At 44.9% G+C, this 22,760-nt stretch overlaps 1 protein-coding gene across 1 annotated transcript; it reads left to right on the top strand.

Annotated features, from left to right (window-relative positions):
• The first annotated feature begins 464 nt into the window (after window positions 1-464).
• On the top strand, window positions 465-21,675 carry LOC144888222 (uncharacterized). Its single transcript, XM_078782531.1, has 3 exons — window positions 465-718; window positions 12,060-12,128; window positions 21,004-21,675. The coding sequence occupies exons 1-3, from the start codon at window positions 503-505 to the stop codon at window positions 21,046-21,048; spliced, it is 330 nt and encodes a 109-aa protein (XP_078638657.1). The 5' UTR covers window positions 465-502; the 3' UTR covers window positions 21,049-21,675.
• The last annotated feature ends 1,085 nt before the right edge of the window (window positions 21,676-22,760 follow it).

Below are 22,760 nucleotides of genomic sequence, written 5' to 3'. Positions count from 1 at the left end.
TCTGACGGACTGTGATGCACCAATCACAGTTGGAGTTGAACTACCTCGAAGGACATTTTAATATAAAAGTAAATAAATGCTCAAAGCACTCTTAACCTGCACCTGCACGATCACACAGCGGTGGGCACACATGGAGGTAACCAAACAGTACGAACAAACATTAAAGCGTTCTGCGAAAACGATTGAGGAACAATGGGAGATTGTTCGAATGATTGGAACGAGGAGGTCACACGACGTGTTGAGCGAGCGCATCACACCTGCCATGAACAGGTGTGCGCCAACTAAGGGCGCTGCGTCCGGGCTGAGTAGACCAGGTGAGGTTCTTCACGCCGTTAACGTAATTACACCATCATGAAGGTGAATCTTCTTCTTCTTCTACAAATCACACCCATTCTTTTTATTATTTATTTATTATTAATAAATATAAGTTTTCTTCCTCTTCTTCTCTCACCTCACTTGTTTCTAGTCAAGCACAACGAGCACGTGGTTGCGGGTTTCAGGCATGGGGGAGTGGACCCACGGTCTGTGCTCTTGTCTGGGGGACCTGGGGCTGTGCATACAGACGTGCTGTTGTCCGTGCGTTACGGCCGGACAGAATGCTGAGGCGACGGCGGTGGGAGGCTGCGTGCTGTGCGCATTGGCTTTCCTGGCTCCATGTATCGGGTGGTTCTTCACGGCACAAAGTCGGAGGAACGTACGTGGGATGAAAGGTATCGAGGTGAGAGAGTAACGACAACCTCACCGACTACATTTGACGCCATTGTAAATGTATAATAATAGCGCACGGTACTCTCACACTCGGCCGTGGAATAACGAACAACCCGTGGCTGCAATTGCGCCATAATATTACGACTTTGTGAGGATTAAGCAGAGCAGTGGATACAGAGCGTCAGTTTAGGAGGTCGGGGTTCAAACCCAGACCGAGGCGAACCAAAGACTTTAAAAATGGTGCTTACTGCTTGTCTCAGCATTTAATGAACTAGGGCATGCCCGTACTATATATATGCCCGTACTATATATCTATCTAAAATTATATCCCCCCCCTCTATTTACATGAAATGGTTTGGTCCATTCGCAACGCCAAAGCGAACGGCGAACGGCTTGCGAGTACAGTGACAATCCCCCCCCTCTATTTACATGAAATGGTTTCGTCCATTCGCAACGACCACAGAACCCCCCCTCTATTTACATGGAATGGTTTGGTCCATTCGCAACGCCGGCACACGCGATCGTTCGCTGCTCTCTGATTGGTTGAATCGTTTTTTGGACATAGCTCGGTAAGTAATTGTCCGATTAATATGAAACCTTGAAAAGGCACATCCTCGGGTCCCCAGCAATATACCTGGCAAGTTAAAAGTATATCGGACCCGTGGTTGTCGAGAAACAGCGGTCACAGACAGACAAACGTACAAACGTACAGACAGAGATTACTGGAATTATAGATAGATAGCACCGCAAAGTGGGCGTAACCCCTCAGCCCATGCATGGTGGAAACCAATTTCAAGATGGCTGCCGTGGCGGCCATATTGAAAATCGCAGCGTGCCCATTTTCGAAAAGAACCTTCCCCTACTCAAGCCCAACACACACTGCAAAAATGGATTTAATCGGACAAGCCGTTCTGCTCAAAATTGATGGAAACCAATTTCAAGATGGCTGCCGTGGCGGCCATATTGAAAATTGCAGCACGCCCATTTTCGAAAGGAACCTTCCCCTACTCAATCCCAACACTGCAAAAATGGATTTAATCAGACAAGCCGTTCTGCTCGAAATTGATGGAAACCAATTTCAAGATGGCTGCCGTGGCGGCCATATTGAAAATCGCAGCGCGCCCATTTTCGAAAGGCACCTTCCTCTTCTCAAGCCCAACACACACTGCAAAAATGGATTTAATCGGACAAGCCGTTTTGCTCGAAATTGATGGAAACCAATTTCAAGATGGCTGCCGTGGCGGCTATATTGAAAATCGCAGCGCGCCCATTTTCGAAAGGAACCTTCCTCTACTCAACCCCAACACACACTGCAAACATGGATTTAATAGGAGAGGCCGTTCTTGAAATTGACGGAAACCAAAAGTTGACGGATGCACGGACGACGCCCGTGACGACAATACCCCTTAGCCCAATTTGGGCTGAGGGGTGAAAAGCGCGCTGAGCACGGGCATGAAACAGAATGATGTAAAGATGAACTGTTTAGAGTTTGGGGTCATTGGTCAAAGGTCAAAGTCTGTAATAGGTTTATAAGTTGAGAACGGCTGAAGTGATCCAATTCAAACTTAGTACAGGTATGTATAATGATGTAAAGATTAACGTATTCGATTTTGAGGTCCAAGGTCAAATCTGTAAAGGTCTATAACTCGAATGGCTGAAGTGATCCAATTCAAATTTGGTACAAGTATGTATAATGATGCAAACATGAACTGATTAGATTTTGGGTTCAGGAGGTCAATGGTTAAAGGTCCGTCTGTAATAGGTCAATAACTTGAGAATGGCTAAAGAGATCAAATTCAAACTTGGTACAGATATGTATAATGATGTAAACATGAACTGATTGGATTTTGGGGGTCTCGAGGTCAAAGGTCAGAGGTCATAGGTAAAAATTGTGAACAGCTGAAGGGATTTAAATTAAAACTTGGTGCAGGTATGCATCATGATGTAAACATGAACTGATTAAATTTTGGAGTCGATAGGTTGGAGGTCATGTCGGATATAAAAATATACTAACTTGGGCACAGCTGAATGGATTTAAATCAAAGTTGATACAAGTATTATCATCAGACTGACAAGCTCTCCATGGTCAAGGTTGAATGGATTCAACCAGCTGGTTTCCATCAGTGGAACCATGGACTGGATGTCAGCCTCATCTCTTCTGATTCTTGACATCTGTAGGTCAGGATGACTGAAGTTGTCATGTTGGCCTCCATGAACCATGTCCCTTAGCTGTCTCATATAAGTGCTTCGGTACTCAGATGTCAGGTAGTATCTAGCCACAGCTCCAGGTTTCAGGCTGAACCCTTTTGTGCCTCCAGGTGTCTGGGTGTCCTTGTTGACAGTCTCTTTGATCGTCTGGTCCACAGGTATCCGTCCAAAGGGATTCTTGCAGCCGATCTGCACAGAAAACCCACCTTGCATAAAGTGGGCATGGATGTCAGGATGTTCGATGGGTAGCCGAGACATTGTGGCATAGTAGTAGGTCAGGAACCGGGCGTAGTTCACCTTGTCATAGGCAAAGCACCAGGGAATCATCTCTCGAATAGCTGCCAGGTGAAGCATCCAGTTACCTTCTCGAGATGCTCAGATGAGGCCCAGCATAATCTCAACCATGTCTAGGTAAGACATCCAGAAGGCTGCAAGGCTGTTCTCATCTCTGAGGGAGTTCAGGTAGGTTTCGAACAGCTCCAAGATACGTGTGCATGATTCATCCTGAAGCAGGTCCTGGAAGGATGCTTGGCAAACATTGTTGTGGAACTCTCCAATGCTCTTCAGGGCTTCTTCTAGGTGTTGGCTGTCTTCAGGATGAGTGTTCTCTATCCACAGAAGGAAGCCTTTCCAGGCAAGTCTCATCAGTGCTTGATATGCAGTCTTGTGTGCTCTAACTGCCCGGTTGTACCTGCGACCTTCCTTCAGCCCAGCCACAGACCCTTCTACAATGACACCTGATTCAACAAACACATCTCTGAGTCCTGCATCTTCAAATCTCTTCCCTAGGATGGACAGGAGGTTGCAGATTGTGTGGAAGATGCCCATCCTGATGATGTTCTTGAATTTGTCATGTTTCCACACTATCTCAGCAGCCTTGGCAAAGAGTGCTTGGTCAAACACGCAGACTATCTTGTCCAGCTGCAGGGACTGCATGATGTGAAACGTTTGCTCCAGTACGTCATTCACAGTTGACATCTCAGTTGCAGGAGCATTGATTGTGGGAAGGTAGCTCACAGTGTCCTGGATCACTGTCACATCATTGTGGATCTGGATGTTGAACCCTGTCCAGCTGCTTATGGTCTGGTTCTCAGGATCTGACATTCGAGTCAGGAGCCATCCATGGTTCTTCTTCTTTGCATCTTGAACTTCTTTGTTTGTGTCGGAATCAAGGGTCTCAGTCTTAGGTGGCCCAGTTCGCTGTCCAACATTGTAGGTTGGTAGCATCAATGGGGCAGGACTGATGCTCCTCTTCTTCGATTTGCTGACTGCAGGCAGGACCTTCTGTGGCATGGGCCCTGCAACTTTGGGTTGGACAGTAATGCCATTGACCCTGTGAGGTGCCTTCTCCACTCAGTGTCTCTTCAAGACGGTCAATGTTATCCTAGGCCAGGGTGGTAAACACACCAGGATGCATGTCTTCTGGCAGTGGTATGTCCTCTGCTGAGCGTTCCAGCTTCTGGACACAAAGACCTGTGTCAATCTCCTCTACTTGGGAGTAGGATGGCCAAGACGATTCAGACTTCGTATCAGTTCTGTGTTTCCTGTCAGTGACTTCACAGCAAATGGGAGGAGTATGTGCTTTGGTGGCTTAGTCTTGCCACAGGTGACAGCAAAGACTAGATCACTGCCAAAAGAAGCAGCAAGATGCTGGACTCTTTCAGAGGGATTTGCACACTCAGTATCCCCAGTCAGCAGGGTATACAGGAACTTTGTGACAACTTCAGGGATGACACTTTTCTGTGTATCAGGTGGCCATGACTGTTGGACATCTTGTTTCTTGATCTGATTCCTCAGCTGTATGGCTGCTTTGGTGAGGACATCCATGGATTTGATAGACTGTGCTTTACGTAGATCTTGCTTCATGTTGTGGGCTTCCTTGACAAGGTCATCCATTGACAGGCTGTCTGGATAGAGAAGCACCCTTCCTTTCTCATTTGAGACAAAGTGAAGTGACCCTTCCAGCTCACTTTCAAGCTTGCGACGAACATGCTTCTTTGTCGAGGGTTTGATCTTGGTGATGCCATGGGAGTTCATGGATCTCTCAAGCCTGGCTGTGAGGTCTGTTAAAGGCAATATTTCAGGGTTTGGGAGGAATTCAGTCCTCACATGCATGAACAGTTCCTCATAGGCTTGTCTCTCTGTCTCCTCATAATCTGCTGCCTCACTCTCTTCCTGTTGTACTTCTGAAGAGCTGGTAGAAGACACTCTTCTTGTGTACTCTTTGTAGCACGTCTTGTGGTAATTCCCCTCTGCGGCAACTAGGTCTCTGCTCAGCAATTGCAAGCACTCTTAGAGCACATTTCTTTATTGCCGCCTTGTGGATGGTGTCGTCTGCTCGTAACTCAAGACACTGCATAAGAGGTTCCCTTGATTTTTGTCCTTTGATGTATTTTGGCTTCTGGCAGAAGATGCAGATCTTGTCGTACAGTCTTGAAGTAGGCCTACTTGGTGCATCCCTGGTCCTGGATGATGATCTTCTGGAAGCAGCTTCTGTGGGTTCAGCACTGGCACCTTTGGAGAGGATCGAGTCCAAAGACTTCTTCATGGTAAACATGCTGCGGCATTTGCGATGGTACTGTACCTGAGGTACTTCCCCTTCTTTTAGTCCTTTTGCCAAGTCAAGGACTGGGGCATGCTGTCTGATCTCTGCAGCCCGGAGCAAAGCCTTCCATGAATCCAGGTCCCTCAATGTCACCAGGGAATCGGTCATCGTCTGAGCAATGAATAAGACAGTTTGTGCACGGCCGCTTCTTCGGCAGGGTGGTACCTTGATCCATCGACATCACTCTGATCACTGTACAACACTATCTGCAACATACAAAAAGATAATATTGGTTAAGATATTAGTTTTGAAAGAAAAGATAATATAAGTATAATTGGTGAAAAAAAAAACGCTTAAATCTACCTGTAATTCAAAATGTTAAGTTTCCAGCTGAAGATAAATACAATTATTGCAGGCAGTAAACACAATACAATGTAAAAAATAGTGTGAATCACATTTATTTTGCATTTTGCTTTTTAATCAAAAGGAAATAACCTTATTTGCATTGTAGCCTAGTCAAAAAATCTGAAAATGTGCCTTTATAGAATGATTGAGGCATTTTTGAGTAAAAGCAAGCAAACCACTTTTTCTGGGGTAGTTTTTCATGCTGAATATGAATCTGTTGTTTGCCAAGCCCAAAAATGCGTAATTAGGTCACTAATCAAGGTCAAAGGTCAATGAGTGCAAAATTCAAAATTTTTGAAAAAATGCTTTATTTTACATCCCCTATCTGTACATTTCAATTATTTTACAATATTTTGTCTAGTAAGGTTGCTAAAGCTTTTCAAAATCTTATTTTTAAAGGAAACGTGAGGACACATCTATGCTCATTTGCCTTTATCTCTGTAAGGGGCGACAATTAGTTTTTGCGTAATTTGCTTGCAGTTTAACCTCTAAATGCACAATGGGGCAGAGTTTTTATGCTCCTATTGATGGTCTAGAGATAGATTTTATAAAGACAGAATCTAAATGTCACCGGTAAACAACATAGGTCAAAGGTCAATGAGTGCGAAAGTCTTGCAATGACGTAACAGTTACTTGCACTTGAAACCATCCCTTTCACTCAACAGTGAAAGTGGCTTCATCTTTCTGACCCCAATGCATTTGCCATGTTTGTCAAATCATTTCCATTCAGACAGAGCAGGGTGTTCTTCAATAGACCCTTAATGATGAAGAATGAATCTAATAGCCTAGCATAAGCCATCTAGTTCGTACCCTAGGCATCAGGCATTAAACATTTCAGGAGTACAGGTAAGGGTCTTTTTAAGATTGTTAAAAAATGAAATATAAAATCAAATGAAAGTAAAGGAATGCATTCTTCTTTGGTGAGATACATGTACATACAAATGTGTAATGTATGCTTGACATCTCACATCATAGGCAGGCCTACATACATGTACATTTACCTAACAGTAGCAAAAAGACAGGCAGGGCATGGGCATTGACGATGAGTGCCTAATGCATCTACCACTAATGAATTAGTGATATCGGTTAGATGTTTTGTCTTGAAGAAGCTTTACTTTGTGTCTTTGAGAATAAGATTAAAACCCGGGCCAACACTGCCTGCGCTTATTCGATCATTTAAGGGCTGTTGCAGTATATCATACAACGTTGTAGTTTTCATGGTCAGAACATGCGTGCCTGGTGCTTAGTTTGGTTTCTGTTTCTCCCCTCAGGCCAACCATGGAACCTATTGCCAGCCTCAAGCGACAGCGTGAGGATGTGTCGTTTGAACTTTGTATCATTTGTCAGGGAACTAGCCAGGTCAAAGATACGATTTTCAACCAGACAAACCAGGGTATTGCTGCCATCAGAGAGGCGACCGAGCTCCGATGCAAACTTAGACACTATGAATTTCGATCAGCCGTGGACAGGCTTTCGACTCTCTTTGCAGAGCCTCCAGAAAGTCTCCCCAAACTTAAATGGCATAAGCTATGTTACTCTGCATACACACACAAGGGGAAAATAAATGCTAAGCTAGCCAAGGAACAATCGAAAAACGAAAAAGATCCTGAAAGAAAGAGTGTTTCGGCTGAAGCATGTCCGTTTTTACGCAGTAGTACTACTAAGATGAACTGGACATTGTGTATGTTCTGCCAGAACTTTGACAAGAAGCAGAAGACAAGTCGTGTCACAACCTTCAAAATGAGTAATGAAATTACGGAAAAAGCTAAATTTGTACATAACATCTTAGTCCGTACTGCAAATGAGAATGATTTAATCTCAGCTGAGGCATGTTACCATGTTAACTGTCTTAGTAAATTCTTTAGGGATGTCAAAAGGGCGGAAACTGAAAGCAAATCAGCAGACATGGCGATATCATGGTTGTGTCAAGAGCTGCGTCACTCTGCTGAGAAAGGGCACGTATTTGAACTATCTGCAGTGTTCGAGAGGTACAAAGAGTTAGCCAGTGAGTGCGACGGCACAATTCCTACATCGTATCTTAGTAGACTGGGGACTTTTAAAGAAACTTTGTCGAATTGCATTGGGGACATTTATGAATTTCTTGTGCTAAGAAATTTGGCGCCTTCAGAGAAACAAACTTTGCTTCTTCCACGACATTTCAGTCACATACCTCTTTCAGAAATGGTGTGCGGTCAGAACAGTGCAGACTATATTCCCATATTTAGACAACAGGATGATCATTTTCTGTCTTTAGTGCACGTTGCTCTGCAACTCCGCAGTGATATCATGTCACATCCTGCATTCGAAGGTTGCGATGTAAGCGAAAAAGCAGAGTTGGCAAGTGTACCACCATCTGTACTCATGTTTGTGAATATCTTGCTTGGAGGCCAAAGTAGTGTCGATGCTGAGTTTGACGAAAGTGAGATGTCTGAAACTGGTTGGGTGAAGAAGACAAGGGTCCTTAGCATTGGACAAGACATGGTCTATGGTGTATGTGGAGACAAGAAGGCACCGCCTAAACACGTTGGAATGGGTATGACGCTGCACCAGTCAACTCGATCAAAGAAATTAGTTGAGCTATTCCATAATGCTGGGCACATAATCAGCTATAACCGGGTTCTTAGGTATGACACTGCCATGGCTGAAAACACTCTGAAAGCGCTTGATCAAGAAACTGGGGCAGTTGTTACCAGCAACCTGGTTTCGGGACGATTTGTGCATTTTTCTGGCGACAATATTGACATCAATGACTCTACCCTAGATGGCAAAAATACATTTCACGCTACTCAGTTAGCTGCCTGGCAGAGGGGGCCATCTGCTGAAAGCGGTCTTGGAGACATCAAACCATCCAATACGTCAACGTTGGATATACCAACAGCAGTTGAAAAGATCCATGAGGTATACATCAACAAGGATACCCTCATTCCCGAGTTTGGAGAGGTTGAAACAGGATGGTTTCTTAGGGAGAAAGATACTGGCAGTGCTCTTCAAGACAGTGAACATCGGGACATGGCATTCTTAGCATCTCGCCAAGGAGAAAGCGAAAGATATTCCTGGACCACGTTCAACCAGTTGCACAGCACTTTGGATGAGAGCAGGAACAATTAAGAAACGGAAGTATGTTCCTGTGCATGACATAAAGTCGGAACTTGGACTTGCTGATCATGTCTATGAGACTTTACCAGCATTTCATGCGTTGACAGGATGCGATACGGTTTCATTTTTCTCAGGACACTCAAAGAAAACAGAATGGGATATCTTCCTTGAACACAACAGTCTGCTTCAAGATCTTGGCAAGTTTCCGACACCATCAAAGAAGGTCACAGAAGATGCTGAAAAGTTCATTTGCCATATCTACAAGGAACCATCTGAGAACTGTAATCAAGCCCGCATTAAACTGTTCAACAAATGCCATGCAACGGAGACCCTACCTCCATCTAGTGATGCAGCAAAGTTCCACATAGAGCGTGCAAACTACCAAAGTTTCATTTGGAGAGAGGCCAGTAATCCAATGACAGATCTGCCACCGCCGACTGATTGTGGATGGAAACTCGTTGATGACAAGTTGTCACCGGTTCTTACAACTTTACCGTCAATTCCAAAGGGATGCCGAGAACTTACTCAGTGTGGTTGCAAGAAAGGTTGCAGTTCTGATAGTTGCTCTTGTCGGAAGTGGGGGAAACAGTTCTGCACTGAGGCCTGCAAGTGCAATGCCAGTGAAACACCATGTCGAAACAGGCCAAAGTAGGGGGGGGGGGGGGGGGTCAGAGCTTACACAGTTAAGCTAATTGGCATTCCCCTGGATGGCTCCTCCTTCCAGCCAATCAGTCTGACAGACTGCAATTGATTCAGGATTAATTAAGAATACATGTGATAATGATCAACTGCCTGCACTCCAAACATGTTTGCCATGAAGTGCATTTTGCGCCTTGTGCCATGTAAGTGCACTTTGCGCCTTGTGACCGTTAGCCTTAATTAAGTGGCTAATTAGTCAAATATTGACATTTAGTAGAAAACAATCTTGCTATTATATAGGACTCAGGTAAACCACTTCACTGATGGTATTTAAGGCAACAATTCAAGTGAATTAAAACAGTATGTCAAAAAACGAAAAGTTGCTTCATTACGGATATATTCACAAAAATCTGATTTTTTCCCTTCACAATTCCCTTTACTTTCATAATTGTGAAAAGCTGTAGTAACCTTACCAGACAAAATACTGTAAAATAATTGAAATGTACAGATAGGTGATGTAAAATAAAACATTTTTTCAAAAATTTTGAATTTTGCACTCATTGACCTTTGACCTTGATTAGTGACCTAATTACGCATTTTTGGGCTTGGCAAACAACAGATTCGTATTCAGCACGAAAAACTACCCCAGAAAAAGTGGTTTGCTTGCTTTTACTCAAAAATGCCTCATGAATTCACGTTTCCCAGAAATTTGACTAGTCTATTGTTTTAATCCACATTGGTGGAGATAGAAATTTGGCACTGGCGTATCTTTCATTTTTTGCAAATTACACAATGGCGTTAATGACAAAAAAAAAAAGAGTTTTAAAAATTATTGACAAAGCTACCTATCTCAAAAGGCTATCATATCTTATTACACATATCAACCCTATAAACATTTTAGTACTACTTTGGTTTGGTCCCCCCAGGTGGTACCGATATCTGCTCTGGCCCATGGACTACATGTAATGATGTGGGCGGAGGCATATCGGTCGACATCGTGACGTCGAAGAGTGACGTTTTAGTTTATTTTTATTTTCTTCCTCCTGCCATCCAACACAAATGAGCTGCCTTCTACCCCACTAATGATGTATCTGATGTAAGAGACTGTTCTAGTCGGTTATTTGAGAAAAAAGAAGAAAAATACCCCCCCACCCTCCACCCCTGTCATTTTAGTAATTTTGCTGTGCGGGGTTAAAGGCTGTCAGTCAGCCATCTTTGGTCGGTTGGCAAAACAAAATCTTCTGCATATGTATACTCGTGTATTGTCTTTGTGCCAAGTTTGACGAAAATCAGTCCATGCATGTCTGAGAAATGGATGGGGACACGTTTAAGTAACAAAATGGCCACCAGTCGACCATCTTAGACCTGATCTCGAAAAGAAATGACGTGTGTATGTAAGCCATCATTCATTATCTGTGTGCCAAGTTTGAACAAATTGGTAAATGCATGTCCGAGAGATAGTTGAGGACGTGGTCAATATTGGGTTGTTGTTTTTTTACAACTAAAATGGCCACCAGTCGGCCATCTTGGACCTGATCTCGAAAAGAAATGACGTGCGTATGTAAGCCATCATTCATTATCTGTGTGCCAAGTTTGAACAAATTGGTAAATGCATGTCCGAGAGATAGTTGAGGACGTGGTCAATATTGGGTTGTTGTTTTTTTACAACTAAAATGGCCACCAGTCGGCCATCTTGTATCTGATCTCAAAAAAAAAAATGTTGTGCATATCTATGTAAGCCATATTTCCTCAATTGTGTGCCAAATTTGAACAACATCGGCAAATGCATGTCCGAGAAATGGTTGAGGACGTGTTCAACATTGGGTTTTTTTTGTTTGTTTTGTTTTTTTACAACCAAAACGGCCGGCAATCTTTGATCGCATCACAAAACAAAATGGTGTGCATATGTGTACAATCATGCATTGTCTTTGTACCAAGTATGAACAAAATCTGTTCATACATCTCCGAGATATGGTTACTGATGGACGGATGGACAAGACCAAATCCATAAGCCCCTGTTTCCTAAGTCCAGCGGGGGCTAATAATGCACAGGCATGGCTAAAAGACCACTCGTGAGCATTCACCACTCTGTTTAGCACACCAAGCTCCATTTGCATGCTATGCCATGGTTAATTAATTATATATAATCATTTTTGCAGTCCCCTTGATTCAAATAATTAATAACTTCATTGTTCTGTGGAACAAATGTTTTTGCCTCGACAGACGAGTCAACTTTATTTTCCTTTTTTTTTGTACCAAATGTCATTCGTCGTATTTTTATGTCTGTGCTTTAAAATCTTTTCCTTGAGCTATGAATGGCTTAAAAAAACAAAAAAAACAAACAACATTTGAACCATTTTTTGTCCTTGCTAATAAAGGTAAAATGTTTATGCTCGTAGATGCAGTTATAACTTATCACATCCCATCATAATTTTGTTGTTTTTCTGTCTCTTTGTAGGGCTCCTTTCTCGGAGATTTCTGCTGCTCCATGTGCTGTACTGGGTGTGTGCTTGTGCAAACGGCCAGGGTAAGAATTGCTCCTGTTGAGGTGGTCGTAGTAGACCCACTGTGTCATAGATTAAATGATCTTGCAAGGTAGTAATGAATGAGGGTGTTGCAAGAAAAAGACAACTATGCCCATTTGGCTTGCACAGAATCTCATTTTAACACATCACGTGATAACTGCTGTTAGGAAATATGGTCCGTGACCGTTGCCAATGATGTTGAAATTACGAAATGTGCTCAGAGTGTGAGATTTCTGGTTACTTTCACTCATTTAATTTGACTAGTTGGTTGGTCCTGGGATTTCGGAAGAGTTCAGTGTGAACATCGGTTTGAGGCAGGGAAGCGCTCTCAGCCCACCCGTGTTTATCATGGTGATTGAGCTGGTAAGCAGGAAGGTAAACGTGAAAAAATATTCTGGGGAGGATATTGTATGCAGACTGTTAATGTGGAGAGTGGGCAGGAGGTACTGGGGGAATGGAAGGAGGCATTTGAGAAGCATCGGTTGAAGATGAGCATGGAGAAGACTGAAGTGATGTGGGTCGGGCAGCAGAGAAAAGAAAAGAAGTGAATATCTGGTTAGAGGGGAAGTTTTTCGGAGGGACTTCTGTGAATATATAAATGAGAAGGAAGAATAACCAGTTCTGCATTGGGTTTTTCCATTTCACGGGGCTTTGTGGGTTTGCTTCTGGAATAAATTAAAGTTTGAAAAACGGAAACTGCCCAACATTACCCTTTCCAAGAAAGATCTACGGTGGAACAAATGGCTCTGACATGGACTATGGTACATGGTACATCAATCACTCCAGATTGAAAGATTCTTTCATCAAATTGCATTGTTTTTGTTTGACAGTATGAAGAAATATGTCATTTCTTGTTTCGAGTCACTTTAATCGAGGTGCGATATTTTATTATTTATGAGTAAGCAACAACACTCGTTGAGCAGTAAGGGTGGGGAAAACCGCCAATGTCATAACTCTTGTGAACAATTGAGGAAGAAGCGGATTAAAGCCTGAACCTTGCCACTTATTTACCAGTTCGCAAACCTCGAGCCTGATGTGACAGTTTGTTTCGTGGATGAATGCACTGGATTTGGGAGTTGCTTCCTCTTGGTTATAGACCTCACTTCGCTGGGTACAAAGTGGGTTAGCGACACATTGCATCAAATTGAACTACTGCTGTGTGTAAATCGGACCTGTGATTGGGCATTGAACACGGTTTTTTGTTTTTTTTAGAGGGGGGGGGGGGGGTTTATATACAGGGTCGAGGCTCATGAAAGAGCTAACATTTATCACACAAAAAAATCAAATAGACACATAAAACATATAATAATGGGAGTGGTAGACAAGATGGGGAGAGAAGGGGAAGCACACAAATGCAACATTTGAGAGCAGGGAACGTGGGACGGAGAGGGCTTGGGGGGAGGAGGCATGGGAAGGGAAGGGGGGGGGGTGGGAGAAGTATAAAACACAAGGACACTGCAAGGACTTCCAGGAAAGAAGTTGGTATTTCCAAACAAGTGAATCTGGGGTGAAATTAGCGGGGGTAGAAAAGATCAAGGTTTTGGATGGGGGAAGATAAGAGATGGTGGTGAACAGCTGTTTTAAAGACCTGGAGGGAGGAGTGGGATTGAAGAGAGTGAGGGAGTTTGTTCCAGAGGCGGGAGAAAAGAGGAATGAAGGAGTGAAGGTGAGCAGAGTCTTTATTTTTGGCAGTTTAACCATAAGAGGGTTGCTGGCAGATCTTGGGGGACAGAGCCCAGAAAGAGCTGGGGGGGCAAGGCCAGAGAGGAGTCTGAAGAAGACAGAAAGACCACCTACCTGCCTGCGGTGAGTAAGTGAAAGGCCCTTAGAATCAGCTTCATCGGCCTGATTCCAATGATTCTGAATGCTTTGGTTTCAACAGCGTGAAGACGAGCTAGGTGTGAGGCAGGAGCACCAGCCCAGATGGGAGAACAGTATTCCATTGAGCTGCGGATGAAAGCCTTGTATGTGGTGAGGAGCTCAGGTGTGCCAAAGAAGGACTTCGCACGACGGATGATGCCTTGCTAACTTGAAAATCACAACAAACCCAATTTGTTATCAATGTTCGTCTTTCATTAATCATTCACTTTCTAAACTCCCCTCTTGCCCCTCCCATCCAAATCCCCCCCCCCCCTTGCACCTACACTCCTAAACTCCCCCCTTGCCCCTCCACTCTTAAACTCCCCCCTTGCCCTTCCCCTCCTAAACTCCCCCCTTGCCCCCCCATCCAAATCCCCCCCTTGCCCCTCCACTCCTGAACTCCCCCCTTGCCCCTCCCCTCCAAATCCCCCCCTTGCCCCTCCACTCCTGAACTCCCCCCCTTGCCCCTCCCCTCCAAAACTCCCCCCTTGCCCCTCCCCTCCTAAACTCCCCCCTCACTCCTCCCCTTCAAAACTCCCCCCCAACCCCTCCCATTCAATTCTCCCCCCATACCATTCCTCTCCAATTCTCCCTCCTCCCCCCTCCTCCTCCAAGCTGCCTCCTCCCCACTTCGTCTCCCTTCTATCTCATACCTCCACCCCCCCAAACCTTCTACTTTCCTCTGCCCCCCCTCAAACAACCCCTCACTGTGCCTCATCCCTTCACCATCAAACCTTTCATCCTCCTCATCCTTCCCTTTCTTGGAACTCTTCTGCAATATCTGACACACTATCAACTGCTCTCCCTACCTCCCCCTCTCATCCTTCATCTTACCCTACTCCTCCCCTCCCCTGTCCTGTACCCGATGCTCCCCCTCTCTCTTCATTAACGGTATGGACCTCAAACATCCAGGGCCTTCGCTCAAACCTGACTGATCTCTCCATACAGGTTGCTTCTGACAATCCAGACTTGATCTGCTTAACAGAGACTTTCTTCCTTCAAGATGTCTCTGATTCCTTAATATCTCTTCCTGGTTACTCCCTCCTCCGGTATGATAGACCTGAGCCTCGGCCTGGTGGTGGGGTGGCTATCTTTATCAAAAACTCTCTTCCTCACTCTCCTTGCACTGCCCTCTTTCCTCCTCACCCCCAGGAGTACCTCTGGCTACGGCTTCCTCTCCGCTCCCACCTTTTGTTCATATGTGTTCTGTACCGTCCCCCAAACAGTGATGACTCCATCAACATTTCACTGTCTGACAACATGGACCAACTTCTATCCACTCATCCCAACTCTCTTCCTCATATGTGGTGACTTCAACTGTCATCATGCCACCTGGTTGGGTGTGGGTTCCTATCTCACCAGTCATGGCACCTCAGCAAAGGACTTCTGTGACTCACTGGGATTGACACAATCTGTCAATTTCCCGACCCGGATCTCAGCCAATGGAGTATCTTCTCTTCTAGACTTGATTATGACAAACTTCCCTGCTAATGTCTGCTGCTCTTCTTCTGCTCCAATCGGTTCTTCTGATCATGTGCTTGTCAAAGTGGACATCTCTCTGGCCATTCTCAGAGAGCCTCCTCAAAGTCGATGAGTCTGGCATTTCACTCAGGCCGACTGGGACGGTCTTCAAGCAGCCATCAATCGTCTGGATTGGTCTCCCATCTCCACTGCCTCTGACATCAATTCTTCCTGGGAATTCTTCCAAAGCAAACTGATCTCTCTCATGCACAGATTTATCCCATCTCGCCTTCAGTTGTCTTACCCTTCCTCCCGTCCATGGTACACTGAATCTTGTGGTGAGGCAGTTGCCCTGAAACAACTTGCCTTTGCCTCTTGGAAGGCTAATCCAAATGAAGGCAATCTCAGTTCCTTCCACCAAGCTCGGAACAAGTGTGTGTCTACCCTCAGGAGTGCCAGGAAACACAATCTCTCCTCACTCAAGAATGAACTCTCAAACCTGTCTCCTTCCTCCAAATCCTGGTGGCGTCTGGTCAAATCCGTTTCTGGTGTTTGTTCCCCCTCCATCCCCTCCCTTACCTCAAATGGCCACACAGTTGACATCGCACGTGACAAAGCCGAATGCCTCAACTCTGTGTTTGCCTCAAAATCCTTAGTCCCAAACCCATCTCTCTCTGTTCCCACCTTTCCCAGTCGAACCCAACTGCTCCTGGACTCTGTGGCCTTCTCTCCTGACAAGGTGGAGGAGTTTTTGTCAAACCTCGACTCTGATTCTGCAACTGGACCAGACGGCATCAGCCCACGGGTCCTAAAATCCTGCTCTGCCGCTCTATATCACCCTCTCTCTGTTCTTTTCACCCTATCTTTTGCTCAAGGTCATCTGCCAGCATCCTGGAAATCAGCTAACATTACCGCTTTACAGAAAAAAGGTGCAAAAACAGATCCTTGCAACTACAGACCAACCAGCCTGCTCCCAATTATCAGCAAAGTCATGGAATCCATCATTGCTTCGGATATGAAATCTTTCCTCTTCTCCAATGGCTTGATCTCTGATCATCAATTTGGTTTCAGACCAGGTCACTCTACTCTGGACATGCTGCTTCTGCTGTCTCAACAATGGATGGAGGTCCTCAATGCCAAACAGGAAATCAGAGCTGTCTCCCTTGACATATCACGTGCCTTCGATACGGTCTGGCACCCAGCTCTGCTCACCAAACTCTCCTCCTATGGTATCCATGGAAATCTCCATGCATGGCTTGCGGACTTCCTCTCTGGTCGTAGTCATCGTGTGGCCTTGAATGGATTTCTCTCATCTCCCCTTCCTGTTCAGGCTGGAGTTCCCCAAGGCAGTGTTCTGGGCCCTGTGCTTTTTCTGGTCTTTATCAATGATCTCTCCGACTCTCTGGAAAATCCTCTCTATCTCTTTGCTGATGACTCCACTCTCTGCCGCTCCATTCCTCTTCCCTCAGATCGGCAGTCTGCAGCCTCCTCACTCTCTGAAGACCTGGACAAAATCACAGACTGGTCAAACAAGTGGAACATGTCTTTCAATCCTGACAAATCTCACTCTCTTACTTTGTCTCTCCGAAAAGATCGACTGGACAACCCTCCCATCTACTTTCTCAACCATCCTCTCCAAGAAGTTCTGTCGCTCAAGCTTTTGGGTCTCACTATCTGCCATGATCTTTCTTGGGAAAACCACATTTCCAAGCTGGCCTCCAAAGCCAGTCGCCGACTGGGCATCCTCCGTCGTGCGAAGTCCTTCCTCGGCACACCTGAGCTCCTCACCACATAGAAGGCTTTCATCCGCAGCTGAATGGAATACTGTTCTCCCCTATGGGCTGGTGCTCCTGCCTCACACCTTGCTCGGCTTCACGCTGTTGAATCCAAAGCTTTCAAAATCATTGGAATCTCCCGCGATGAAGCCATCTCTGAGGGCCTTTCACTCACTCACCGCAGGCAGGTAGGTGGTCTTTCTGTCTTCTACCGACTCCTCTCCGGCCTTGCTCCCCCAGCTCTCTCTGTGCTCTGTCCCCCAAATATTCCTACAGGTCGCACAAGATCTGCCAGCAACCCTCTGATGGTTAAACTGCCGAAATCTCGGCTCTCTGCTCACCTTCACTCTTTCATTCCTCTTTTCTCCCACCTCTGGAACAAACTCCCACACTCCCTTCAATCCCACTCCTCCCTCCAGGTCTTTAAAACAGCTGTTCACCACCATCTCTTATCTTCCCCCATCCAAAACCTTGATCTTTTCTACCCCCACTAATTCACCCCAGATCCACCTTGTTTGAAATTCCAACTTCCTTCCTGGAAGTCCTGGCAGTGTCCATATGTTTATACCTCTCCCACCCCCCCCCCTCCCCTTCACATGCCTCCCCCCCAAAGCCCTCTCCCTCCCACAGATCTCTCGATGTCTCCATGTCTCTCGGTACCTGCTCTCAAATGTTTTGTTTGTGTCCTTCCCCCTCTCTCCCCATCTTGTCTACCGCTCCCGATATTATTTGTTGTATGTGTCTGTTTGTCTTTCTGTGTGATTAATGTTCGCTCTTTCACGAGCCTCGATCTTGTATGCAAAAAAAAAAAAGAAAAAGAAAAAAAAAAGTGAGATTTGTCAGGATTGAAAGACTTGTTCCACTTGTTTGACCAGTCTGATTTTGTCCAGGTCTGCAGAGTGAGGAGGCTGCAGACTGCCGATCTGAGGGATGAGGAATGGAGTGGCAGAGAGTGGAGTCATCAGCAAAGAGATAGAGGATTTTCAAGAGAGTCAGAGAGATCATTGATGAAGACCAGAAAACAAGTGTGCAGTGGGAACTGAGAATTTCTGAGAACACCAAATTTTAAGTGTGCAGTGGGAGAGGAAATGCCATGGAGGTTAATTTTCACATACTGAGGAAGTCTCGAGCATGTAAAAAGTTGAGCTTTGATACCAAAGGAAATAAAAACCTTTTCATGTGTTGTGGCATCAAAAATGTGTCCTGTGGTAGCCATTGGCACATATGTTACCGTGTTGCCTGCCACAAAAAGCGCCATATTTGTGGTAACACTATCGACCAAATACTTTTGATAAAGGCATTCTGGAGAAAGATTATGCAAATTTTAGCTCTTTCACGAGCCTCGATGTTGTATACATACAAAAAAATTAATCGGCACTGACATTTGGAGCCATCATCCAAAAGGGCAAATGGCATGTCACCAACTGCCTCCAGCCATCGACGGATGTCTGCAATGTCGAAGGCAGAGCATTAATGACTCGGTCATATCAGGACCAAAGGTGGAGGAGCGGTGGTCAATCTGCATGCATCAAGGCCGACTGAGCTTGCCAGCCAACCACTGAATTCTGAAGCTCAGGAGGGCAGAAACTAATTCATGGATTGACGGATACACCCCTCTGGTTTTGGTTTTGATGTTGTCCTGACTGATGAATCACCCTGATGTAATAATGCCCCTGGCTGACAGGATAGCCTACAGTTATGCATACTTGCCTCGAAGCTTTCTAGCCTGGGTTACAATCCCGACTTAGCTATAAACTGTCATAAGTGTTTCACAAGCAGTGATTCATCAATGTGTCATGTCCCTCAGACGGATGTTAACCTGGGCGTTAAACGCACCCATCCATTCGGCAAGTTTTGTCATCATCCGTCCACAACGTTTTGTAACATTGCCGCATCATTCCGCCCCCATTTCTCCATGGTGAAAAATAACTTCAAAAATTCTCGTATCCGGATTCGCATCTTCACCAAAGTCAAATATATTTGTCCTTGTCATGCCCAAACTGTTCAAGTTTCGTCCGAATAAATTTCGTCAGGGCCAACCCCCGATTTATTTTACTGCCATGAACAAACTTTGGTACTCCACGGGTGATGGTTGGTTGGATCATGTTTCATCTTGAATTGTGTGTAGCTTCACAGAAGAAAGCAAACACCTATTGGGGTGGGAGGGGGGGGGGGGGAGCAGGTGGGTGAGGACTGAAGAAGTCAAATATACTGTAGACCCCTTTAGACCCTTTTTTTTTTTTTAATGCCATGAACAAAATTCAATCCATCACAGGTGATGGCGGTTGGGGTTAAGTTTAATCGAAATTGTGTGTAGTTTTGGAGAAGTTGCGGTTGTTTAAATACAGCCTGACTGACTTGCTGACTCGCTGATGGACCCCACCGCACCGATGCTAATACATCCCCTGAATAATTTTTGTTCTCGGTAAGCTAAAAATGAGTATGGGGTCATAATGTCAATATCACTTGGATATTGTGGGGTTTTAACCCGTAAAAGTATCTTTAGAAAACACTTCATCACTATTTAGAAATGTTGGGAACCTTTGGAAATCTAGGTGAGTTGGTCGTTTTTCCATTTCCCACTCACTGCCCTATCCATGTTTTGAGTTGGAAGGAGGTCTTGAAATTGGAACAATCTACAATTCCCTTTCTTTGGCCCTTTGGCAGCAAGTTTGGAAATTATTTAGGTTTTTTTCTTGTAATAATAATAATAATAATAATTCATTTATTTTGTATAGCGCTTTTCATGAAGCCCAAAGGCTCTTTGACAGAGTGCAAACCAAATTGGGGCAAATTGGGGCAAATTGTAGTGGGGCAACTTAGCATAACAATTGTGCATTTTGTGAGGAAAGCACCAAATTTGGCACACTAGTAGACTATCATATTATGAAAAGATCTGGATATTGGGCCATCTCAGATTCAGAGATTTGATTTTTGCAAGATTTCGATTCGATTGGGATCGAAGAGAACACCTTCTTCGTCTTCTGTACAGTGAAGTTGCCAGCCCTGAATTCTCTCGCTACATCTGGGTGCTTCATTGGGAGTGCAACCATGTCCCTCAGGTGAACAGGGACCCACCTGGCATAGTGTGTGTGGTCTAAGGCATGGACCCATGGGACCAGTTCCGTCAGGGCATCAAGTTACATCGTGAGTGAAGCCTGCCGCAGAGAACGCACGTAGACCAGTACCAACATCTCTAGTTCCAGCACAGTTGCCCAGTACTGAAAGTTGGGAATGTCTTCTCTCCGGTGACACCAGTCTTCGAACTCGGGCAGGTCTTCTGCATCATCAGCATATGTCATACAGTGGCGTTCATACGCACGGTGTTGCAGGATGTGCAGTGCCGCTGCAGTGATTTGATGAGCTCTTCTTGTGCGGGTGATGTGGGCAGCTCGCAGTAAGGAGTCGGCCGTCCCTGGCGTTGCAATCTCAGCTTGCAAATCTGCAAAATCTGCAAATCTTGCAAAAATCAAATCTGAATCTGAGATGGCCCAATCAATATCCAGATCTTTTCATAATATGATAGTCTACTAGTGTGCCAAATTTGGTGCTTTCCTCACAAAATGCACAATTGTTGTGCTATATTTAGCTTAGCTGCCGGACTATTGAGCAATATGCCTTTGGAATTTTGTTTTGATGTAAAATTTGTTTTTTAACCTCAAATGTCACAGTTCATGGAACAGTGTAAAACTTGATATCTTCCGATGTGATTCACTATGGATGGCCCCCTTCCGTGTGACGTCTCCAGCAGCTCTGCTAACTGGAATGTATTTTTCTGCAGGAGCTCCGGGCTCCCCTGGCCGAACAGAAGATGAGCAGGCGTTGACCTGAAATTAGATTCTTGATATAATGTATAAGTGAATGAAGTCATAGTTTCATGAACTCCGGAAGTTTTTTTTTTTTTTTTTTTTTTTTTTAAATAATGTATTTCCATGCCATCCTTTACAAACTACATTTCGGAACTTGTATCAGTTGTGCAGTTTGCTTTTTAATATTGTGAAGTGTGTAAATTTGTTTTGCCTTTGGCATCGAACCTGAACGACATTCGTATTCATTGATGTGCGATGATGGACATGCTCTCTGCTGCACAATAAATGCGCCCCCTCCAGCCCAAGGGCAAATTATTGGATTCTGTGAAGTTTCTAACAGCTACAAGGATGATCCAGGTGAAATTGGCCAAAGAATCAGAAACCGCTGATTTGGTTTGATTGTGGGTGGTTGGAGGGCTTGCTGGTGGGCACCTTGAGAATGAAAGGAAAAGATTGTTCGAAGAAGAAGGAAGAAGCCAAGCCAAAAATTGCAGCTAACCCTAACCATAACCGTTGTGCAGCTACCCGATCAATTTTCAGCCCTGGTACACTGGATCCTGAGTGGATGTGGTTGCGGTCAATTGGTTTGCTTTTTCAACATTGAAGCAAACTTGACAAAGGTAGCTGTGTTACTCCGCAAAGCTTGCAACAATCTTTGGCATCTCGATGCCACTTGGAAAAACGTTTTGCAAAGGCCAAACCAGTTTCCTTCCCCAAAGCCACAGTGGGACCTTATCCAGTCTGCTTCTGGTGTTTGCTCCACCACCATCCACTCCCTCGCCTCAAACTCGAATGACTTCAAACTCTGCCCCGAGGATGAGGTATAATGTTTGAAACTAACACCATACTGCTCTGTCCCCACCTTACCGTGATGTACCCACTGTCTAATGGACTCTGTCCTCATCTGAAAAGGGAGAGAATTTATTATTATTTTTGGTCCGACCCCGATTCTGCTTTTGCGAGGAGCCCAGTTGGTATCGGTATCCCTGTTCTCAAATCCTGCTTTGCTGTTCTTGCTTCTCTGTCTGCACTGTTCACTCTGCTTTTGCCAGCTTCCAGTTGCTGGATAGTTGGCTCACATTTGAGGAAACCGCATAGATTGCAGTTTTCGGTATTTTTATTTTATTTTATTTCTTGTTCATTCCTTCCCTTTTTATTGTATCCGAATTGCTCTGCTGAATGACGGACAGTGCATAACACCATGCCGTTACTCTTCTATGAGCCTTGCTCTTGTAGCTTGTGTATATATATATATATATATATATACAGGGTGTTTCAAAAAGATGGACCCGATTTGAAATCGCTATATCTCTGCAACCACGAACCGCCCATAAATGAACCTCTTACCACTTGAAAGGGCGGGGCATAGAGTTTCAAATGACCACCGCTAGATGGCTCTCCCAGCGCACCAGCAGCCTCTAGCCTCAGTCGTTCGCAAGATGGCGACCCCGCAACACAAGGCGTTTTGCGTTCTGCATTTCAGCAAGACTGAATCCGTAATTGCGGTGCAGCGTGCGTTTCAACGGCGTTTTGGCATTGATCCGCCAATGCCAGAGCATTCGTCGTTTGTACCGACAATTTGAGGAAACAGGCTGTTCATGTAAGGGGAAGAGCCCAGGGCGACCACGCACTTCAGAGGAAAACGTGAAGAATTCAAGAATTTTCTGCGTAGCCCACGCAAGTCCACTCGTCGTGCCAGCTGAGAACTTACGATCCCTCATACGACTGT

This window comes from Myxine glutinosa, chromosome 7 (assembly GCF_964187855.1).
Source record: "Myxine glutinosa chromosome 7, kmMyxGlut1.1, whole genome shotgun sequence".
In the NCBI taxonomy this organism is placed as follows: Eukaryota; Metazoa; Chordata; class Myxini; order Myxiniformes; family Myxinidae; genus Myxine; species Myxine glutinosa.
The sequence above is the reverse complement of the archived record's forward strand: the minus strand, read 5'-3'. Positions and strand labels throughout refer to the sequence as shown.

Bases quoted from the DNA above. Each gene is read 5' to 3' on its own strand.
- LOC144888222 (XM_078782531.1), top strand. From the start codon at position 503: ATGGGGGAGTGGACCCACGGTCTGTGCTCTTGTCTGGGGGACCTGGGG. The intron at 719-12,059 runs GTGAGAGAGTAA...GTCTCTTTGTAG, and splicing joins GTGGGATGAAAGGTATCGAG to GGCTCCTTTCTCGGAGATTT. The intron at 12,129-21,003 runs GTAAGAATTGCT...ATTTTTCTGCAG, and splicing joins TGCTTGTGCAAACGGCCAGG to GAGCTCCGGGCTCCCCTGGC.